At 33.2% G+C, this 18,792-nt stretch overlaps 1 protein-coding gene across 29 annotated transcripts in view; it reads left to right on the plus strand.

The window, feature by feature from the left end:
- Plekha5 (pleckstrin homology domain containing A5) overlaps window positions 1-18,792 on the plus strand; it is a 231,330-nt gene that overhangs the window by 170,028 nt on the left and 42,510 nt on the right. For 17 of the 29 annotated variants that reach the window (XM_058576249.1, XM_058576243.1, XM_058576245.1 and 14 more), the window contains 2 exons: window positions 570-623; window positions 12,770-12,850. The exons of 5 other annotated variants lie outside the window; for them this stretch is intronic. In XM_058576249.1, the coding sequence (XP_058432232.1) occupies window positions 570-623; window positions 12,770-12,850 (135 nt within the window). Of the gene's footprint in view, window positions 1-569; window positions 624-12,720; window positions 12,851-18,792 lie in introns of those variants that run through there. 7 more of the 29 variants (XM_058576248.1, XM_046435752.2, XM_046435753.2 and 4 more) reach the window with 3 other exon arrangements.

The following is an 18,792-nucleotide window of genomic DNA, read 5'->3' on the forward strand; positions in this document are numbered from 1 at the left end:
CAGATTTTAAAATAGTGGTAATTACTGAATACTGTGACTTCCATATCTGGTAAAACATTGAAAAGTCTTATAATTTCCAATAAAGTAATAAGTTGAAAGTTTACTCTAGTTTTAATAATACTGCCTTTTAAATGTCAAAGATTAATTTTAAGAGAACTATTATTGTTTCTGTTCTTGATTTAAAAAAATGAATACATACAAACAGTTCTCAAAGGGTTGAATAGCCTCTGGTTATGTGACATACATCTTCCAAGAGGAATACTATATTGCAGATAAGAAATAGCATGTAAAAGCTTTAAACATTCAGTCTGCTAAAGCCATGTACAGATTTTTTCTGCTTAGTAGTTCAATGTTGATACATCTGTCTTACTTAATTTCTAACAAAACTAAATAGAAATTGAAAATACTTTAATGTGTCATCTGTACCATTTAAAAGAACACTGTGAAAGTTGTGTACCATGATACAATAGACTACAGTAAACTACCTGTTTTCTTATTTCGAAATTGACCTTTTTATGAATTCTGCACCCTCTTTCTCTATTCCTTTTTCCTTGATTGGTGCCTACTAGAATGAAATTCTTTCCCATCATCTTCAAAGGAACACCATATATTTGGATCATCAGGTGGGAGTCTTAGAATTTTCTTACTATAATATCTATTAGAACTTCTTAAAAGTAGTACAATTTTTTAGGCTACTTAGATATTTCAGTCACCTATAAAGCGTGACTTGTTACAAATGACAGAATAAGAAAAGCCTGACCAGATAAATTCAGGAATATTACAATAAACAGAAAGAAAGGACAGCTATAGAAAGTAAAGGGAGGATACAAATGCTAAGTCACCTGAAATTGAGACCCTGAATTCTTTATATTTCTTTCTTCTTGTCCCACAAAAATTCCTGTTCATTGTGGCTTTTCTCCAACTAGAGATGATCTAATTAAAGGAACAGACACTTAATGGAATTCCCATGTTGGAACGTAGGGAGGAGTATGTTGTGCTTTGCATTTCCGAAGGAGTTAAGAATAGTGGAGATAATTTTTAGTTGACTGTTCTTGTTCCCTATTTTCTTATCTTCTCCCAGTATTTGGTCTTTGCCAAGGTAGATAGTGCACACTTACAGTGACCTAAAAACAATTCATAGAATTACTTTAGTGATGGCAGCAGTATGCCTGGTTAAGGTGTACTTTCACAAGAGAAAGTAGCAATGAACAAGGACTGACTCTCCCTGATTTTAGTTTATGAAGTGCTCAATCAATATTTAAGTGAAAAATTAAATTGTTAAACACAATTTCTTCCAGTGAATGCACTTTATATAAATTAAGCTAAGACTTATCAGACCTGTTTTAAAGAGTCCCAATTTGAATATTTTCTCAAATAAAGAGGCTAAGGTTACTGTGGAAAATGTTCAAAAACAAATGCTTACTATTTATATTTGCCTTTTTGAAACAAAACAATATTGTACAACTTTATAAATTACTTCCATTTTAAGAGGAATTTTACATTAGGATAATCTTTTAAAATAGCTAAATCATTTATTTATTAAAAAGGAATCAATGAGCTAGGGTTGTGGCTCAGTGGTAGAGTGCTCGCCTAGCATGTGTGAGGTGCTGGGTTCCATCCTCAGCACCACATAAAAAAAATAAATAAATAAAATAAAGGTATTAAAAAAAAGATTGACTTTTCCTAATAAAAACTTCACATATATTTTCACAGCACGTTTTCATCATTAGATTTTGCCTATTAGAGTACTTTAGAAGTCAGCATTTCATGTATCCAAATTCAAATCTTCAATCATAGGACTGGTGCTATTGAAATTTAGCCAGAATATATGTACTTTGAAAGCAGTCTAATTAAAGACATATTAGCTAATAAATAGGAAAATAGGTCTTCCCTCAAAATTCTGGGAAGCTTCTGAAATAACATGAGAAATAAACTTTCTTTAAAATTCCTTTGTATGTATAACTAGAAATATTTCTGGGAAAAGGAGGTATGTTATAAAAATTACATTTAAAAAACAATAGTATAAATATGAATCTGTAGTTATTTGGAATCTCTATAAATAAACTTAGTGTTTGATGCAATTTATTATTGACCTCAGTGAAATCAGTGGTGCAATTACAGAGGCATAGAACTTGAAAAAATTTGAGGGGAAAACAAGTAAATATGTTGGAAAAACCATCATTTGCTATGATACTTCTGTACCCCTTTCCCATGTCAAATGTGTTTTATCCCTTTACCTAAATGATGCAGATACCAGTTAAGGCTTGCATTCCCATTATTCCACTCTTTGCTGAGCTTTCCCTTTTGCACCATGCTAATGATTCTACAGGTAGCTTCTGAAAATTTCAATGTGTTATTGATCCTTTCTATTCTCTCAACAATCAGCAAAGGTTAATGATTACACAGTAGTAAAAAACATGGTGACACCTTTATCCAGTAACTCAGCTATGCCTAAAGGTATGTAACCTTAAGGTTACCTAAAGAAAGTCTTTCTTTAAACAAAAAAAATTATATACTAATAATTGAATTTTTAATAGAATGAAATTATTTACTTTTGAAGTATAGTATTTTAATATTAGTAATATGGCAATTAAGTTATAAAAGTAATTGTAGATCATTTTGAAGTTAACCCAGCTCAAATATTTCTAGCTCTTTATCTTGTTAGTGCCAGTAATCTATTTTAAATTACCAGGTCTGTTGTTTTTGTAGGCATTATTGGTTGCCTGGACTTATAAACTGATTCATTAGTTTTGTGTAACCACAAATTGAAAAGTGAATTCTAAAATCCAAAAGTCAGGAAAAGCCTCTGCTCATATGTTATACTATATAACAATGAATGTGTACTAATCAATTTCAGCACTAATTGTATTTGCCCCAATAAATCAGTATAACTTAAGGCAATAAAATGCAGTGTTCCTCCTGCCTTTTGTCAAATACCGCAGTCATCCAAGGAAAAACTTTAATTGATTTAAATTATTTTAATCCCTATATTATATACGAAAAATACAACCAGAAAGTAGTCTCTGAATTGCTTCAGAGGTAAATACACTTCTGATATTATTGGAACGCTTACAACAAATAATGAAATGCTATATGCAGAATTGTGCAGGTTTCCATGTAAATTCAAAAATTTTAATTTCTGGTACCTGTCACTTGAACAGTATAATTTGACTTCTCTTTATCACCACCTTTGAGAACAAGTCATGTATTAAAGTAGTTGAAAAATAACAATAGCTATACTAGTTATATGGTAGAATTTTCTTATATTTTGCTTCATTTTATTTATTTTTATGTAGTGCTAAGGATTGAACCCAGTGCCTCACAGGTACGAGGCAAGTGCCCTGCCACTAAGCCACAATTCCATCCCCCTATTTTGCTTCATTTTGAAGTGCACTGTTAAGGTTTATATTCTTTTTTTTATATAATTTTTTTAATTTTTTTTAGTTTTAGGTGGACACAATGCCATTATTTTGCATTTATGTGATGCTGAGGATCGAACCCAGTGCCTCATTCATGCTAGGCGAGCGCTCTACCACTGAGCCACAACCGCAGCCCCAAGGTTTATATTCTTATAGCACAGTTAGTAAGTTATTTAAAATATATTTATTAAGACTAGCCCAGGTTTGTCATTGCTGTGAATTTTAAGATAGCTTAACCTCAAAGAAAACTCTTTGAACATACAGTAAGTTCAGCTGTATATTTTAATGTACACTGTGCAGGTTCTGGGTAGAAAATGAATGAATTGCCGGGCATGGTGGTGCATGCCAGTAATCCCAGTGACTCAGAAGACTGAGGCAGGAGGATCACAAGTTCAAAGACAGCCTAAGTAACTCAGTGAGGCCATAAACAACTCAGCAAGACCCTGTCTCAAAATAAAAAGGACTGAGGATGTGGCTTAGTAGTTGAGCACCCCTGGGTTCAATGCTAGGTATCAAAAAAAGACCAAAAAGAATAGCTATGTTCATTGCTGGGCACAGTGGCACACGCCAGTAATCCTAGCAGCTCAAGATGCTAAGACAGGAGGATCTCTAGTTCAAAGCCAGCCTCATTAACGGCAAGGTGCTAAGCAACTCAGTGAGACCCATCTGTAAATAAAATACAGAGTAGGGCTGGGGATGTGGCTCAGTGATTGAGTGCCTTTGAGTTCAATCCCCAGTACCAAAAAAAAAAAAAAAAAAAGAAGTATTCGTAATATGTCAGTAACACATTTTCTCATTCAGCTTAATTGTCACTGAATATTAGTGAAACTTGCCAACTTCTTCTAAAAATACATCTACTAAACAAATCAAATATTTATTAATTTTTCCCATGTTCATGCCTACCTGACAGAATGTAGAAAAGGGAGGAAAGCCACAAGTAAAATCTTGATATGGTTCTGTACTTGCTAGGAAGTTAGAAATAAAGATGTCTCCTCCCCTGAAGAATGAAATGTCCTTTTGCATTTCTTTGAAAGTGCCATAGTTGCTGGAGTTTATTTTATATGGGAAGGAGGAAACATTTTAATATTTTCTTCTCTTAGAATAGGACAGATTCAAAATGAGTTTAGAACTATATGGCCCTGCTGAGCAAGTGTTTATGATTAGGAGTCCCTACAGGTTCCAGAAAGCTAAATATAAGTCATTTGTTAGAAACTGGAATAATAGGCTTCTGCAGGAGTTTATTATAAGATAAACCATCTGATGATATTCATTTTTTAAGATACTGAAAGAGAACACTGTTATTTTGTCTCCTGTATCCTCCTGGTATTACATAAAAATTTTTAAAATCATCCCTCATGGTTAAATTCCCAAACCAGGATACAAACAGCTGTATTTGAAAACCATACTAAAAGTATTTTATAGCCTAGCTACACTGAAGAAAAAACTCTCGAAAAATGTACTTTTTTCCCCTAGATCATAGAAACATGTCTTCTTCAACAGGTTTAACATTGGTAGGGGCTTCAAGTTTCTCAGTCTTGTCATTTATTTGGATTTCCCCCAGTTCCTAGTTCTTGGCAACCATAGTCTGGACCAGTACTGGTTGAGTTGAGCAAAGTCTAACGAAATCTGGGTTATAGAAACTAAACCAAGTGCTGAATAGAGGAACTAGACAAGTTCTCATGGATGAAAAACTAGAGCTTTTTGATCAGTATTAGTTGGAATAGAAAACTTAGAATATTTTCCTGTTCCTGTGGCAATTTTCCTCACCTCTATTTTAGCTCATTTGTTAGCTCTATTTTATACTCATTTGTTTCTTCTTCCTTTTTCCTTCCTATTAGTGATTGAAGAGCAGTAATGAGGAAATTTAGATGATGTTTCTTTTTCCTTTTCCCTAAAACCTTCCTCCAGCTTTCCAGGTAGGCAATAATAACAGAAGATGAGATGCTAGGAACTATATTTACAGAATAGGTAGATAGAGACACATAGAAGGATCCAGAAACATGCAGCAGTGCTTCATAAGCCTTGTGTAAGCATGCTGCTGCCTTGTGGGTAAACCAAACATATACTGATTCCCCCCAAATTATGATATACCTCGTCAGTAACAAGCCTCCCCTTTAATACCAGATAGCTGAAGGGACATATACAGAAGCTGTCATAGAAAACCAGGAAGTTTCATGATAAATCACTTTGCCATAGTACAATGAAAAATAGTACAACTGATGCATACGTAGGTGTTCTTTGTTTTATAAATAATGTTTTAAGACTTACACACATCAATAGCTAATTCTTCTGTCATATTTTAATAATGCATGTTTTAAAAGGATAAATGCTTTTGATGAAAGTAAGAAAATCATTTAAAACAACTATTTTGTGAACTTTCTGCCAAAGTACTAGCTACTTCGAATGAAGTCTTCTATTCTGTCATGAGTTGCTGTGAACTTTTCTGTTATTCAAGAAACAACTTTGGGGGAAAAACTCATGCAGACAAGAACTCTGAGCACATTTTAGTTTTTTTTAATTGGACACAATATCTTTATTTTATTTTTTTAATGTGCTGCTGAGAATTCAACCCACTGCCCCACATGTGCTGGGCGAGTGCTCTACCACTGAGCCATAACCGCAGCCCCTCTGATCACTTTTAAACATAATTCTGCCAAGAAAAATGCAAATAGGAACTATTTACTGGATGCATGTAATTGACACTGAAACTTTTCAATATAAAATTCAAGAATGCTTTCATTCTTTGCATTCATGAAAGACAACATCTCTGTAAGGAAAGAAATGCCAACAAGATGATTAAAAAGATTCTTGATAGTATTCATTGTTCATGTCATTTCAGCAACTTCATCCAATGTTCTATAATATTCCCAGGAATACTGTAGCATCTATTTCTAGGGATGATTAAGTTTTACAAGAGACAATGTTTCTGGGTAATATGAGTATAGGTATTTAGAAAAAGCAAACTAAGGAAATTATTAAGTTGAAAGCATGTTATTTAATACTTACTATCCCAAACTGGCTATATTGTACATGTGTTAGTCATACTGAAGCAAAATAACCAAGGAAAACAATATAGAGTAGGAAAGGTTTATTTTGGCTCACAGTTTCAGAGGTTTCAGTCCATTCAACTAGCTCCATTGCTGTAGACCAGAGGAGAGGCAGAACATGATGGCAAAAGGGCTTGATAGAAGAAAGCTGCTTACCTCATGTCTGTTAGGAAGAAGACAAGGGATCAGAGACAAGATATACCCTTTCAGGGCATTTGCTCTGTGACCTACTTCCTCTAGCTAGATCCTACTGTCTACAGTTTCCACCACCTCTCAATAATGCTATCAAATGTTAATGCCACCAAGATTAATCCATTGATTAAATCAGCACTTTCATCCTGTCACTTCCCAAAATCCCTACCTCTTAACATTGCTGCTTTGGGGACAAAGCCTTCAACATAGGAGCCTTTGGGGGCGTTCCAGATTCAAACCATAACAGTACAGAATATTTACATTTTCTTATACCCTACTGCTAAATGGTCTTGTATTTCTCCCCACACCTACTCCTTTTTTTTTTTTCCCTCTCCCTTCCTCAGCATATTTGAGTACAGAATTTGAGAGGGGATAGGGATGAAACTCAGAAAAATCTTGAACTAATGTTTTATTCAGCGTTTACGCTGCCATGACCAAAAGACCTGACAAGAACAACTTTAGAAGTGGAAAAGTTTATTTGAGGGCTCATGGTTTCAGAGGTTTCAGTCCATAGGAAAATTCCTTAGGGCTCATGGTGGGGCAGAACATATGGCCGAAGAATGTGGTAGAGGAAAGCGGCTTTGAACATCACACCAGAAAGCAGAAAGAGAGTGCTCCCTCACCACGGACATAATATAAACCCAAGGTACTCCCCCAGTGACCCACCTCCTCCAACCACATCCTTCCTGCCTATAGTTACTACCCAGTTAATCCCTTTTATTTTGGGGGGTTTCTTGTGGATTTTTCTGTTGGTTTGTTTTGGTGGTGCTGGGAATTGAACCCAGGACCTTGTGCATTCTAGGCAAGCACACGACCAACTAAGCTCTATCCCCATTCCCTGATTAATCCCTCTTGGAATTAATGCACTAATTGTGTTAAGTCTCTCATAACCAAATCATTTAACTTCCTAACTTTCTTACATTGTCTCACATGTGATAAGACATCATAATGACAGGATTTTGGAGGGGCTGAGGGTTGGTTTTTGTTTGTTTATTTGTTTTGGGTACTGGGATTGAACCCAGGGATGCTTCACCACTGAACTATATCTGCAGCCCTTTTTAAATTTGTATTTTGAGACAGGGTCTTGCTAAGTTTCTGAAGGTCTCAAAGAGTTGCTAAAGCTAGTTTTCAACTTGGAATTTTCCTGTCTCAGCCTCCAAGTTACTGGCATTACAGGCATGAACCACAATACTCAGCCATAATGGCAGAATTCTTAGAAGTCTAACTGGACATTGGATAGATTGATTAGAATTTAAAATGTAGGGATGTGATTGTGGCTCATTCGTAGAGCACTTGCCTAGCATATGCAAGGCCCTGGGTTTGATCTCCAGGTTTTTGGGTTTTTTTTTTAATAAAGTGCAGAAAGAATACATATGTGTCAGTATTCTGATCTCTGGTTATGACTCTAAAAAGGCAAGAAAATGATACAAAATTTCCCTACCCCTTCTAAAATGTGTAGTATTAATACAGTTTTACCTTGTATTTATACAAGTAATTTTTATAGCTAAGTTGTAGTAAACTTTGCTTCCGTCTTAATTTTGCATACATTTTTTTTCAGGAAGTTTATGTAGCTCAGTGCAAGGTAGGAAAGATTAGTGTTTACAGAAGAGAATTCTTGAATGATTTTCAAAGCCCAGGAAGGAGAATTGAGCATAAATGCCAAAAACATTTCTTGGATGGACTTAAAGTGCATTGTTGTATAGTTAAGACATAAGCTGATAGATCTGTTTAGTTAATGTAAGAAAACATTTGCTATTTGTAAAATCCAGATCTCTTAATCTAGAAGATCAATTCTTATTTAAAGCTCACATATTCCTTAAAGTAGATTTATCCATGGCAAAAGTAAATACATTTTGATTAATAGAGATGAAAGATTTTCACTTTGAGAATATTTTGGCCCTTAAAAATGGTAGATTTTAAGAATGTGACTCAGTGGTGAAGCACTTGCTTCTCATGCATGAGGCTCTGAGTTTGATCCCTAACACCACTTTAAAAAGCAAAAATGGTAGAATTTAGTGTATTGTTAAAGTATTTACAAAAAAGATAAATAAAACAAAGGAATTCATATTAGTCCATCATAACTCATAACTAAGAATACTAGGATAAGCAATCAGGTTTTCTATCTATTTTTCTAGATATTTATTTGAACTTCAAAATTTTAAGTAAAATTATGTTTTTGTTGTAAACAGATTTGTTGGTGTTACCTAAGTATATTTCTATGGTGTTTCTACATAACATTTTCTTATTTATTGCTGAAGTTAATTATGAAAATTGTCTGAATTATATATTCTCATTTTTATTATGAAATAATGGGTCTTTATAATAGCTTTTTAATTTAAATGGAACTAAAACCTATATTACCTGTTACCTCAAAGAAAGAATTAAAGCATGAAGCAAAACATAAAACTAATTTTTAAGTAAATTATAAACATACTACATGTGATAATTAGTCTTTCTCTTACTCTTGATTTCTTAAAATAAAATATCTAGACTGTTAATACCACTAAAGTAATGATTTCTAAAATTATTATATTCAAACCAGAAGAGAATTATTGAGTATCCTTTTTTTTTAATCAACTTGAGCACAAAATACTAAGTAGCTCAAGGGGCATTTTATATGGGGGTAAGGGACAGTATATATATTTTGCTGCTTTCATTCAAAAGCCATTATATAAAGTTTATATAACAAAAGCCAGATATAATGTGCCATTTCAGTGTAAGTTACAGAAACAAGTCAGTCTATTATTAATATACTTACAGAATATTTCAGAGGTTATTTGGTGTTAAAAAAAAAGAAAACATTAGTTCAGGGACTAGAGTTGTGGCTCAGTGATAGAGCGCTTGCCTAGCATGTGAGGCATTGGGTTCAATTCTCAGCACCGCATATAAATAAATAAAATAAAGGTCCATTGACAACTAAAAATGTTTAAAAAAAATTAGTCTGCTTGTAGGATATATTTGGAAATAAAGCAATTCTAGTATTTCTAAGTCATTAAATATGATGAGAGTGAAGGTTCCAGTCAGATGACTAGAATTGTTTGTTTAATAGGGTACCGAACTTCCTGTCAATGGGGCCCTAATTAGTGTGTTAGTTGGTTTCAGCTGTTTCATGCCGTATGTATAGAGAAAGCTACCATATATAGGACCCATTATATCCCCTAATTGTTCTTAAACCCCACTACACAGTCATCCTAAGAGCCCTTGGTTAAATTAGAATGGTGCCCAATGGGATTTTAACAGTACTGGGAATGGAAGATAGGGGCATTTTACCACTGAGCTACATCCACTGCCTTTTTGTTTTTTGAGTGTCTTATTAAGTTGCCAAGACTGGCCTTGAATGTGTAATCCTCCTGCCTCAGCCTCCTCAGTCACTGGGATTACAGTCATAAAACACCACACCCTTTAATTTGCTTTTAGCTTTTCTGTACCTGAGTCACTTTCTTCTTACAAAGAAACCTTGATGATTAAATATTTAATTAATTCTTTAATAAGTTAAACAGATGCATGTCAGAATCACAAATATGGAGTCCCCAAATATGCATGCATATTTACCATCTCAAAGTATTCCACTAAATTTGTGAGCTACATCAACAAATCTAGCTATTTGACAAAGTGTCCCATTTTACCAGATTTCCAACACATGGCAGCAGTTTCAGTTTGACCTTGAATATCCTTTACTTTGGGATATACTCAGATCTTCATTATTTCTGAAGCATGCATGCTCCCGACACTTTCACTGAGTTTGATAATAGAAGTTACTGATAAAATTGCTTTGAAAATTAAAACTAAATACTAAAAGGGATAGAGACTTAAGGAACTTGTATTATTTAAAGCATGTGTTGAACTAATAAAATAAGCCCCAAAAAATGTAAATCTAGTTGAAGCAATATTATAATTAGTAAGCTTTTTCTATAACCTTGGAAGTACAGCATTTAATGCTTATTTGAAATTGTTCATATAAATTTTAGTCTGTACAATCATGGGATAAAAAGTAAACGGCCACATTTACAGCATTTTATTACAAGTTCAGTATTTTGTTATGATAAAATAGCTAATATTCCCTTATAAGGGCACTTTAAAATATAAAGAAATCTTTCCTTGTGTGCTCAAAGCCCTGGATTCTGTACCCAGTACCACAAAATGAAAATATTGATTTTCTATGATATAATTTTTTCCTTCTAAAAATAATTTATTCTGTAATTATCTATTTGTTAATTCCCTTATAACAACGTAAAACTTCATCTGGTACAGTATAGTAATGTTACTTATATTTAAATACCTTGGTTCCTTATTGGGTAGCACTGGGGGAAAATTAAAAACTTTTAATTCAGTTCCAAATATATTAAAATTTAATTAAATTAGTTTATCAGTAAAATTATTTTGTAGTTACAGAAATCAGACTGCTGATTACTTGGGAGAGAGCACGGACTAGAGATTGGTGGTAATGGGACATGAGGGAACTTTCTGGGTAGATGTAAATATTCTTTATCTGCATTGTGACAGTGGTTACTTGAGTATATATTTTGTTGTCAGTCATTAGAATACACAGCTAAAATTGGAATTTACTCTTTAGTGAAGTTGATTTTTTTTTAATACTTTAGCCAAAAGAGGTGAGTTGTGCATACACAGATTTTAAAATGATGATTGTCATGCCTGTAATCTCATCAACTCAGGAGGCTGAGGCAGGAGGATTTCAAGTGTGAAGCCAGCCTGGGCAATTTAGTGAGAACCTATTTAATATTAAAATTTAAATGTACTAGGGATGTAGCTTTGTGGTAGTGTATCCCTGAGTTCAATCTTCAGTATCTCAAAAATAAAAATACTGATTTAGCCTGGATAAACTTTGTTTTAAAATATTTTGTTTTAGCTATAATTGGACACAGCGCCTTTTTTTTATGTGTTGCTGAAGATCGAACCCAGCACCCCGCATGAGCTAGGCGAGAGCTCTACCACTGAGCCACAACCCAAGCCTGGATAAACTTTTAATTGAGAAATTGTTTAAAAGTACATGTTTTATTGTCTATTACTTACTAAAATGTAGGTTAAACCTGTTTCTAATTTGACATCCAAAATCTGTTGCATGAAATGTTGTTAACTAGGGTAAAAAAAAATTGACTTTGGTAAGAGTTTTCAGGATTCTATGTTTTCTTACATTATACATTTGTTAGTTTTAAGTCTAGTAAACTTTTTGTTAAAAACTTAGCTGAATCAGTAAAATAGCATTAGCCAACCATGATAACATTTTCTGTTACATGGCAGACAAAAATTAGGTCAACTGAATGTCTCAAGGTACAAGTTTAAACACCAGACCTGCCTGCTTACAAATGTTAAAATTTTTTTGACCATTTACTCCATTTATATAATGACAATTATCTTTTCATGCTTTAACTCTCAATAGAGTAGCTAAAACAAGTACTTTTCTAGGGACAGTAATTTAGTACAACATAGCTGGAAATGTGAAACATGGTTTCATCCTACATTTTTAGAAACTGGAGAGATTTACTAAGTCTTTTCTGAATAAGTTTTAGTTTACTAGTCCTTGAATAATTCTACATAAGGCATTATACAGTGAGACGATCCAAGAGTATATATAAATGTCTATCAAGATTAATTTTTAAATGTAATTATCTAAGTAACAATATAAGTTGTGTATTATATTACAGAATTTTAAGCCTGTAAAGAGCCAAATTTTTTGTGATTAACCTTATAAAGAACTAAATATCATCTAAGCTTTATTACTGGATTAAATCGCATGATACCATTTATCTCCAAAGTTCATAGGTGGTTACCATTTAGATTATCCTTTGAATTATGATGCTTTATCATCTATGTAAGAATACTTATTGAGTCTAATGGTTGTATTTATAAAGTAAAATCTGTTTACAGCAATGTCACAATTACTAAACTTTTCTGTAACTTTATAATTTTATAGCATTTAATACTGGTTTGAAATTGTTATATAAATTAAGTTTGTACAACCATGGGGTAAAATGTAAACAACTGCACTCTTAGGAAGATACTAAAGTAGAGGATATATTTACAGTGTCGTCTTTCAAATCTAGCTATGCTGTAAACTGATGTTTGCTGTATGCTCCTCCTGATTTGAAATAGATGAAAGAAAATGAACCTATTATCACCATGGTTCACACAATGATTGAGAACTCGGCGCTAAGACCACAACTGTACCAGCAAGTAAGGTCTTGGACAGTGAATGATACTGCTTTGTCATCTGCAAAATACCTCAGTGACAGTTTTGGTTTATCCTCAGATTTACTCATAACATCAGTGTTTTTCTTATTTTATTTCTTATTTATGTTTATTTGGGAAACCACACTTCATCCATGCTTTTCAAGATGCTGCAGTATTCTTAGCATGGCTTTGCTGAACATTTTGCTGTTGAATATTAAGTGTGCCATCTTGCTAAAGTTTTTGTGTAGAGTATTTGATTGATATGTACTTGGAGGTCTGCAGTACATTTACAAAACTTTTACTATATTTCCATATTTTTACTAACTGAAGACATCACAACTGATTTTTAGAGAAAACGCTTTATAAAATTGTTTTCTTTCAAAGGCAGCCCCCAAAACCTCCCTCGCTCCCAGTGTTTCAGTGCATTTGTATGGAAAGTATTTAAATCATGCTAGATAGTACTATGCTAGATGGGTTAAAACCTAAAGATAGCTATTTCTTAATATATTGGGGTATCTTCTCCCTGTATAATCAATCATTTTTACACAGTCATTAGAATAATCATATCTTACCCCATTTCTTTTCTCTGACTCAAAATATGTGTCATGGAGTTAGCTGGCTTTAATTTAGGAATCTTGGTAATCTGCAGATCTGCAAAAGAAGTCATACACATTTCTATCTAGTTGGGGTTTTTTGTTTGTTTGTTTTGTTTTGTTTCGTTTTGTATTTCATAGTCTAAATGTTCCTAGCCATGTGTTTCACAACATCAGCTTCTTTCACTTCAGCACTCTCAGATTACTCTGGCCTATGACGTATTATAATACTTGAAAATCATACAGAAGAAGAAAATTAACTAACATGAAAAATGAATATAGATTTTGATTTAAATATCTAAAAGCACCTAGTAAAACGAATAATTTGAGCTCTTGCTAGTTCTAAAGACCTGGTTTGGTTCTGTCTTTGGGGTCTACATCGTGGTGCCTTTTAACTGGGAGATTGATACTGTTGGTGAGAAGGTGACTTCCATTTTTGAGACCAGTTTCAGAATATTTAAAGCACATATTATGTATGATTGAAAATGGTCTTTGTTTTGCAATAAATAAATTATTAGATATTTAAAGTTAAACAGCTTTACTTTTCAAAGAAGAAAAAGAAGATTACAGAACCTCATTGCTTCATTCTAAAGTGCCACACTGAGAACCTTAGCACTTTTTGTGAAATTGATTGTTCATTTTAAGAACCCAAAGCTGCTGAGAGTATTTATATGTGTGTGTTTATGCATGAGGTTATTTGTTTGTTTTTGGTGGTTCTAGGGAATGAACTCAGGGGTGCTCTACCACTTAGCTACATTCCTAGCCTGTTTTATGATTTTTATTTTTTTTATTTTTTTAAGAACAAAAATAGAACCAAGCATGACAGAACATACCTATAATCCTAGCAGCTCAGGAGACTGAGGCAGGAGGACTATAAATTAAAAGCTAGCCTCAACAACTTAACGAGGTCCTAAGCAACTCAGTGACACCCTGTCTTTAAATGAAAATACAAAAAAAGGGGCTGGGGATGTGGCTCTGGTTAAGTGCCCCTGGATTCAATCCCTGGTACAAAAAAATTAAAAATTAAAAAAATAGGCAGTTTAGGCTCTCACTAAGTTGCTGTTTGGCTTCAAATCTGTGGTCCTCCTGCCTCAGTGTCCCAAGTCACTGAAATTATAGATGTAGGCCAGTACATTCAATGCATTCTATAAAATGATATATTTTAGCATTAAATTGGTATGTGATCAAAAGGCGTTTTTTTAAATAGGTAATTTTTTTTTCCCACTGTGCTGGGGATCAAACTCAGGACTTAGCACATGGTAGTCAAATGTTCTACCACTGAGCTACATCTCCAGCCCAGTAGGTAATATTTTCATGTTCACATTTTGCATATTTTAGAAAAGAACAAAAAGATTGGATTTTGTTTGGCTTGTTTATTTTTTCCATTTTATATTTATCAATATTCAAGGTTGATGATGTAAAAGTCATTAATGATTTAAGTTACTCCACTGCACTAAAAGTTCTAATTGAAGTTTTTCAAAAATATGGAGATGTCTGAGATATCTGAAAGCATCACAGACCTTGAATACTAAAAGAGCAATGGGTTTGTATAAAATACACATGTTCATATTAATGCTTGAAAGGAAAGAACTAGGATTGCAGAAAACAAGAAGACCCAAATACCTTAGATCAGCAGCCGTGCCTAGGCATAGCTAATCAATCAGGAAATCAGTGTTAACTGTCAAGCTTAGGGACTCTACAGACTGTTACTTTTAATCAGCAACTAGTAAAATGACACTTATTGCAGGGCATCCTTAATGGAGAAAAGTGATACACTTCTTAAGCTCTGTTCATAAATTTGCACAAATTGAAATTAGATCTTATTTTTTTCCTCCAAAATTTTCTTGTCACTTATAACTTGTCCTAAAAAACCTTCATGAAAGTTTATATTGCTGTTACAATTTGCTTTTCTGAGATTGCATTACAATGTTGTTTTGATAGATTCCTGATATTTAACTGGGAATACTGTGGCAACATATTTTGTGATCTGTTTTCCAAATCATGGACCACTCAGTGTTTTCCTCAGAAAGACCTTTATATTTTCATTTTTTTCCTTAGGAAATACTGAGAAATTACATAAGCAGTAATTTTTTTTTAAATTAGCCAAATAAAAAGGACTTAAAAGTGAATGTTAAATGACTTAGCATCAAGTTGAAAAAAAAATCCTCTGCATTTATCAATCCTTCTAATTAGATTCTAGTTAGATTTTTCTGCCCTCATCTTTATAACATGATTAATATCAACGAAGTTACTCCCCTGATGAATAAGTGTTCTAAAAGATTATAGATGTATCAGCAAACACCTATAGTCATGTAAACAGTTTTTAGCTTTTAGTGAGTATAATGTCTAATTTTTTTAAATTTAATTTAAAAATGTTTCCCATAAAATCCTTCTTGGAGTTTATATGTGTATTCATATACTGATTCATATACTGTGTGTGGGTGTGTTTCACAAATGTAAGGGATATTGAAGAAGTTGAATTTTAATTAACATAAATAATTTTGTTTGAACTTAATGCCAAGCCAGTTTTTAAAAATACATACATTGGAAGGGCTTGGAATATAATTCAATATAACACCTGCTTAGCATGCATAGTACCCTAAGTTTGATCCCTAGAACAGTAAAAAAAATAAGAAAAAGGGCTGGGGATGTGGCTCAAGCGGTAGCGCGCTTGCCTGGTATGCGTGCGGCCCAGGTTCGATCCTCAGCACCACATACAAAGATGTTGTGCCTGCCGAAAATTAAAAAATAAATATTAAAATTTAAATAAAAAAAGAAAAAAAAGAACAAAAACTAAATAAATATTTATTTTATTTTTTTTAATATTTATTTATTTTTTTAGTTATCGGCAGACACAACATCTTTGTTGGTATGTGGTGCTGAGGATCGAACCTGGGCCTCATGCATGCCAGACGAGCGCGCTACCACTTGAGCCACATCCCCAGCCCTAAATAAATATTTAGATACTTAGTTATTATTATATATTCTCACATATCCTTATAGAGTCAATAAAGTCTATATATGATACACCCACCCTTGTCCCCCAGTACTGGAGATTGAACACTGAGCCTCATCCCTAGCCCTTTTTAAATTTTTTTTTTTTTTTTGAGATGGGATCTCACCATGTGCTACAGAACTCCCCAAGTTGATGATGCTGAACTTGAAATTGCAATCATTTTGCCACAACGTTCCCAGTCACTAAGATTACGTGCATGCACTAACACATCTAGCCCACTTTTCAAATTTGAAAGAAGTTTGCATGCTATTCAGATTTATTTAATTACTATATAGCCCCCCTTTTCCCCCCCTCATTTGCTTGTCTGATGCTTCTAAGGCACTTTAAACAATGTATTCAAACCAGACCTTTTTTTTCTTGCCAAAGATGAATTTGAAATACAATAAAATGGGGCTGGGAGTGTAGCTCAGTGTTAGACTGCTTGCCTAAGGCCCTAGGTTCAAACCTCCAGCATAGTAAAAGAAAAATTATAAAACATTATCATAACTCAAATATGCAAAACTTAAGAGAAATATTAATCAGAATACTCATGAAATTTACATTTCTCTTACTAGTTAAAAAATTGTATTGAGGAAAATTTGGTTGCTAGTTTCATAAGTTATACCCCATCTTTTCTTAAGGAAAGGGTAAGCAATTATTATCAGGAATGGAAAATATACCATACTTTAAAAATTTTTGTTTTCTTGTTGTTATATTGTTTTGAGATAGGGTCCTGCTATGTTGCTAAGGCTGGGCTCAAACTTGTGATCCTCATGCCTCAGCTTCCAGAGTAGCTGGTATAACATGCATACACACTATGCCTGACAGAAGTTAACTTTTTAAAGAATAGTCTTATTTTCTTATGCTTTTCTTCTAATGCGTGAAAATAGTATGTAGTTGAAGGTTGATTGGTTTAAGGACTTATTTTAATTGGTATCTAATAAATGCCTTTATGGGATAAATTAATAAAATGTTTAAGGAAATTTTTCATTAGTACTAAAAATAGAGGTACAAGAAAAATATATTTGATGTTTTATGTGTAATGTATTTATATGGCTATAAGGACATTTCACTCAGAAGTGGTAAATGCACAGCAGACTTTTTTTGTATTACTTGCCAACTGATAAGAAAATGAATCTGCAGTAAGATTCCTTAAATATAAATACTATAACAAGCTGAGCATTGTGGTTTACACTTCTAATCCCAACCACCTCTGGAGACTGAGGCAGGAAGACCGAAAATTTGATGCCAGCGTGGGCAACTTAGTGAGATCCTGTCTCAAAACAAAAAGTGCTAGGGATGCAGCTCAGTGGTTGAGCAACTGTCTAGCATGTGTGATGCCTTGCATTGGATCCCAACACTGCAAGAAAGAATAGTATACCAATTTCCTAAATACTATTTGCTACAAATTAATACATTTCCATTTTAATAGTGTTTTTTTCTTTTGACTCTGGGATACAGAATACAATTCATATTTTAACGTAGAGATAGCATTGGTCATTTGTTATGTTCAAATTCCATAGAGTAAAGCTGTTTAACATTTAACTTTAAATTTAACAGTATATTAGGACATCATAATAGCTTAAGGCCTTTTAAGATGCTTAAATTCATGATAAAAAGTGAGATGGCCAAAATTACATTTTTTATATTAATAAGAAATTAAAGATCAAACTTATTTTTTAATTAAATTTTTTTAGGTAGAGGTATAAATTCTTTTCTTGAGACTAGGTGCTTTAATTTAGAACAACAATTGACACTTATTGGGACATTATTGGATGATCTTTATTTAACATAGTATGCAAGTATTCTCATTTTTGCCATTAAATTCATTTTTCATGTAATGTTCTTTTCTATGGAAGTTTTGTGCTTTAACAATCACTGTGCATATCCTTAAATAGTCGCAGGTTCATTTGCATGAGGTATGTGAAAGTAATGTCTTGAAATGAAACATGTAAATCTAGGATTTATTCTGTGTTTGGAGTGATTTATATTTTTTTTACCTTCTGATCCCCACATTCTGGACCCATTCAGAGTTATCTGCTGCTTAAATTATGCCTACATTTAAAGATGTAACTATTAAGAAGTTTTTTACAGAGGGGACATACATTGTTTTTATACATTCTGATGCATCTATGTAGGTACATATGAAATTTATTTTCCAAACTAGATCATACTTGGGTCATATTATTTCTGTCACCTTCTTGAGAAAAAGTGAGCCACAGTTAAATTTTTCCTATGTTTTTATTACTGTCTAGCTGTCAATATAAATTCAAAAGACAAGAAAGATATCGAAATATTGCCTACAGAGGGTATGGTGTGATTTCTGGTAGAACTGTCTTGAGAAGAGTATTAAAATC

Source organism: Marmota monax, unplaced genomic scaffold (assembly GCF_021218885.2).
Source record: "Marmota monax isolate L192 unplaced genomic scaffold, Marmota_monax_Labrador192_F-V1.1 WCK01_AAM20220418_F8-fsc00012, whole genome shotgun sequence".
Taxonomy (NCBI): Eukaryota; Metazoa; Chordata; class Mammalia; order Rodentia; family Sciuridae; genus Marmota; species Marmota monax.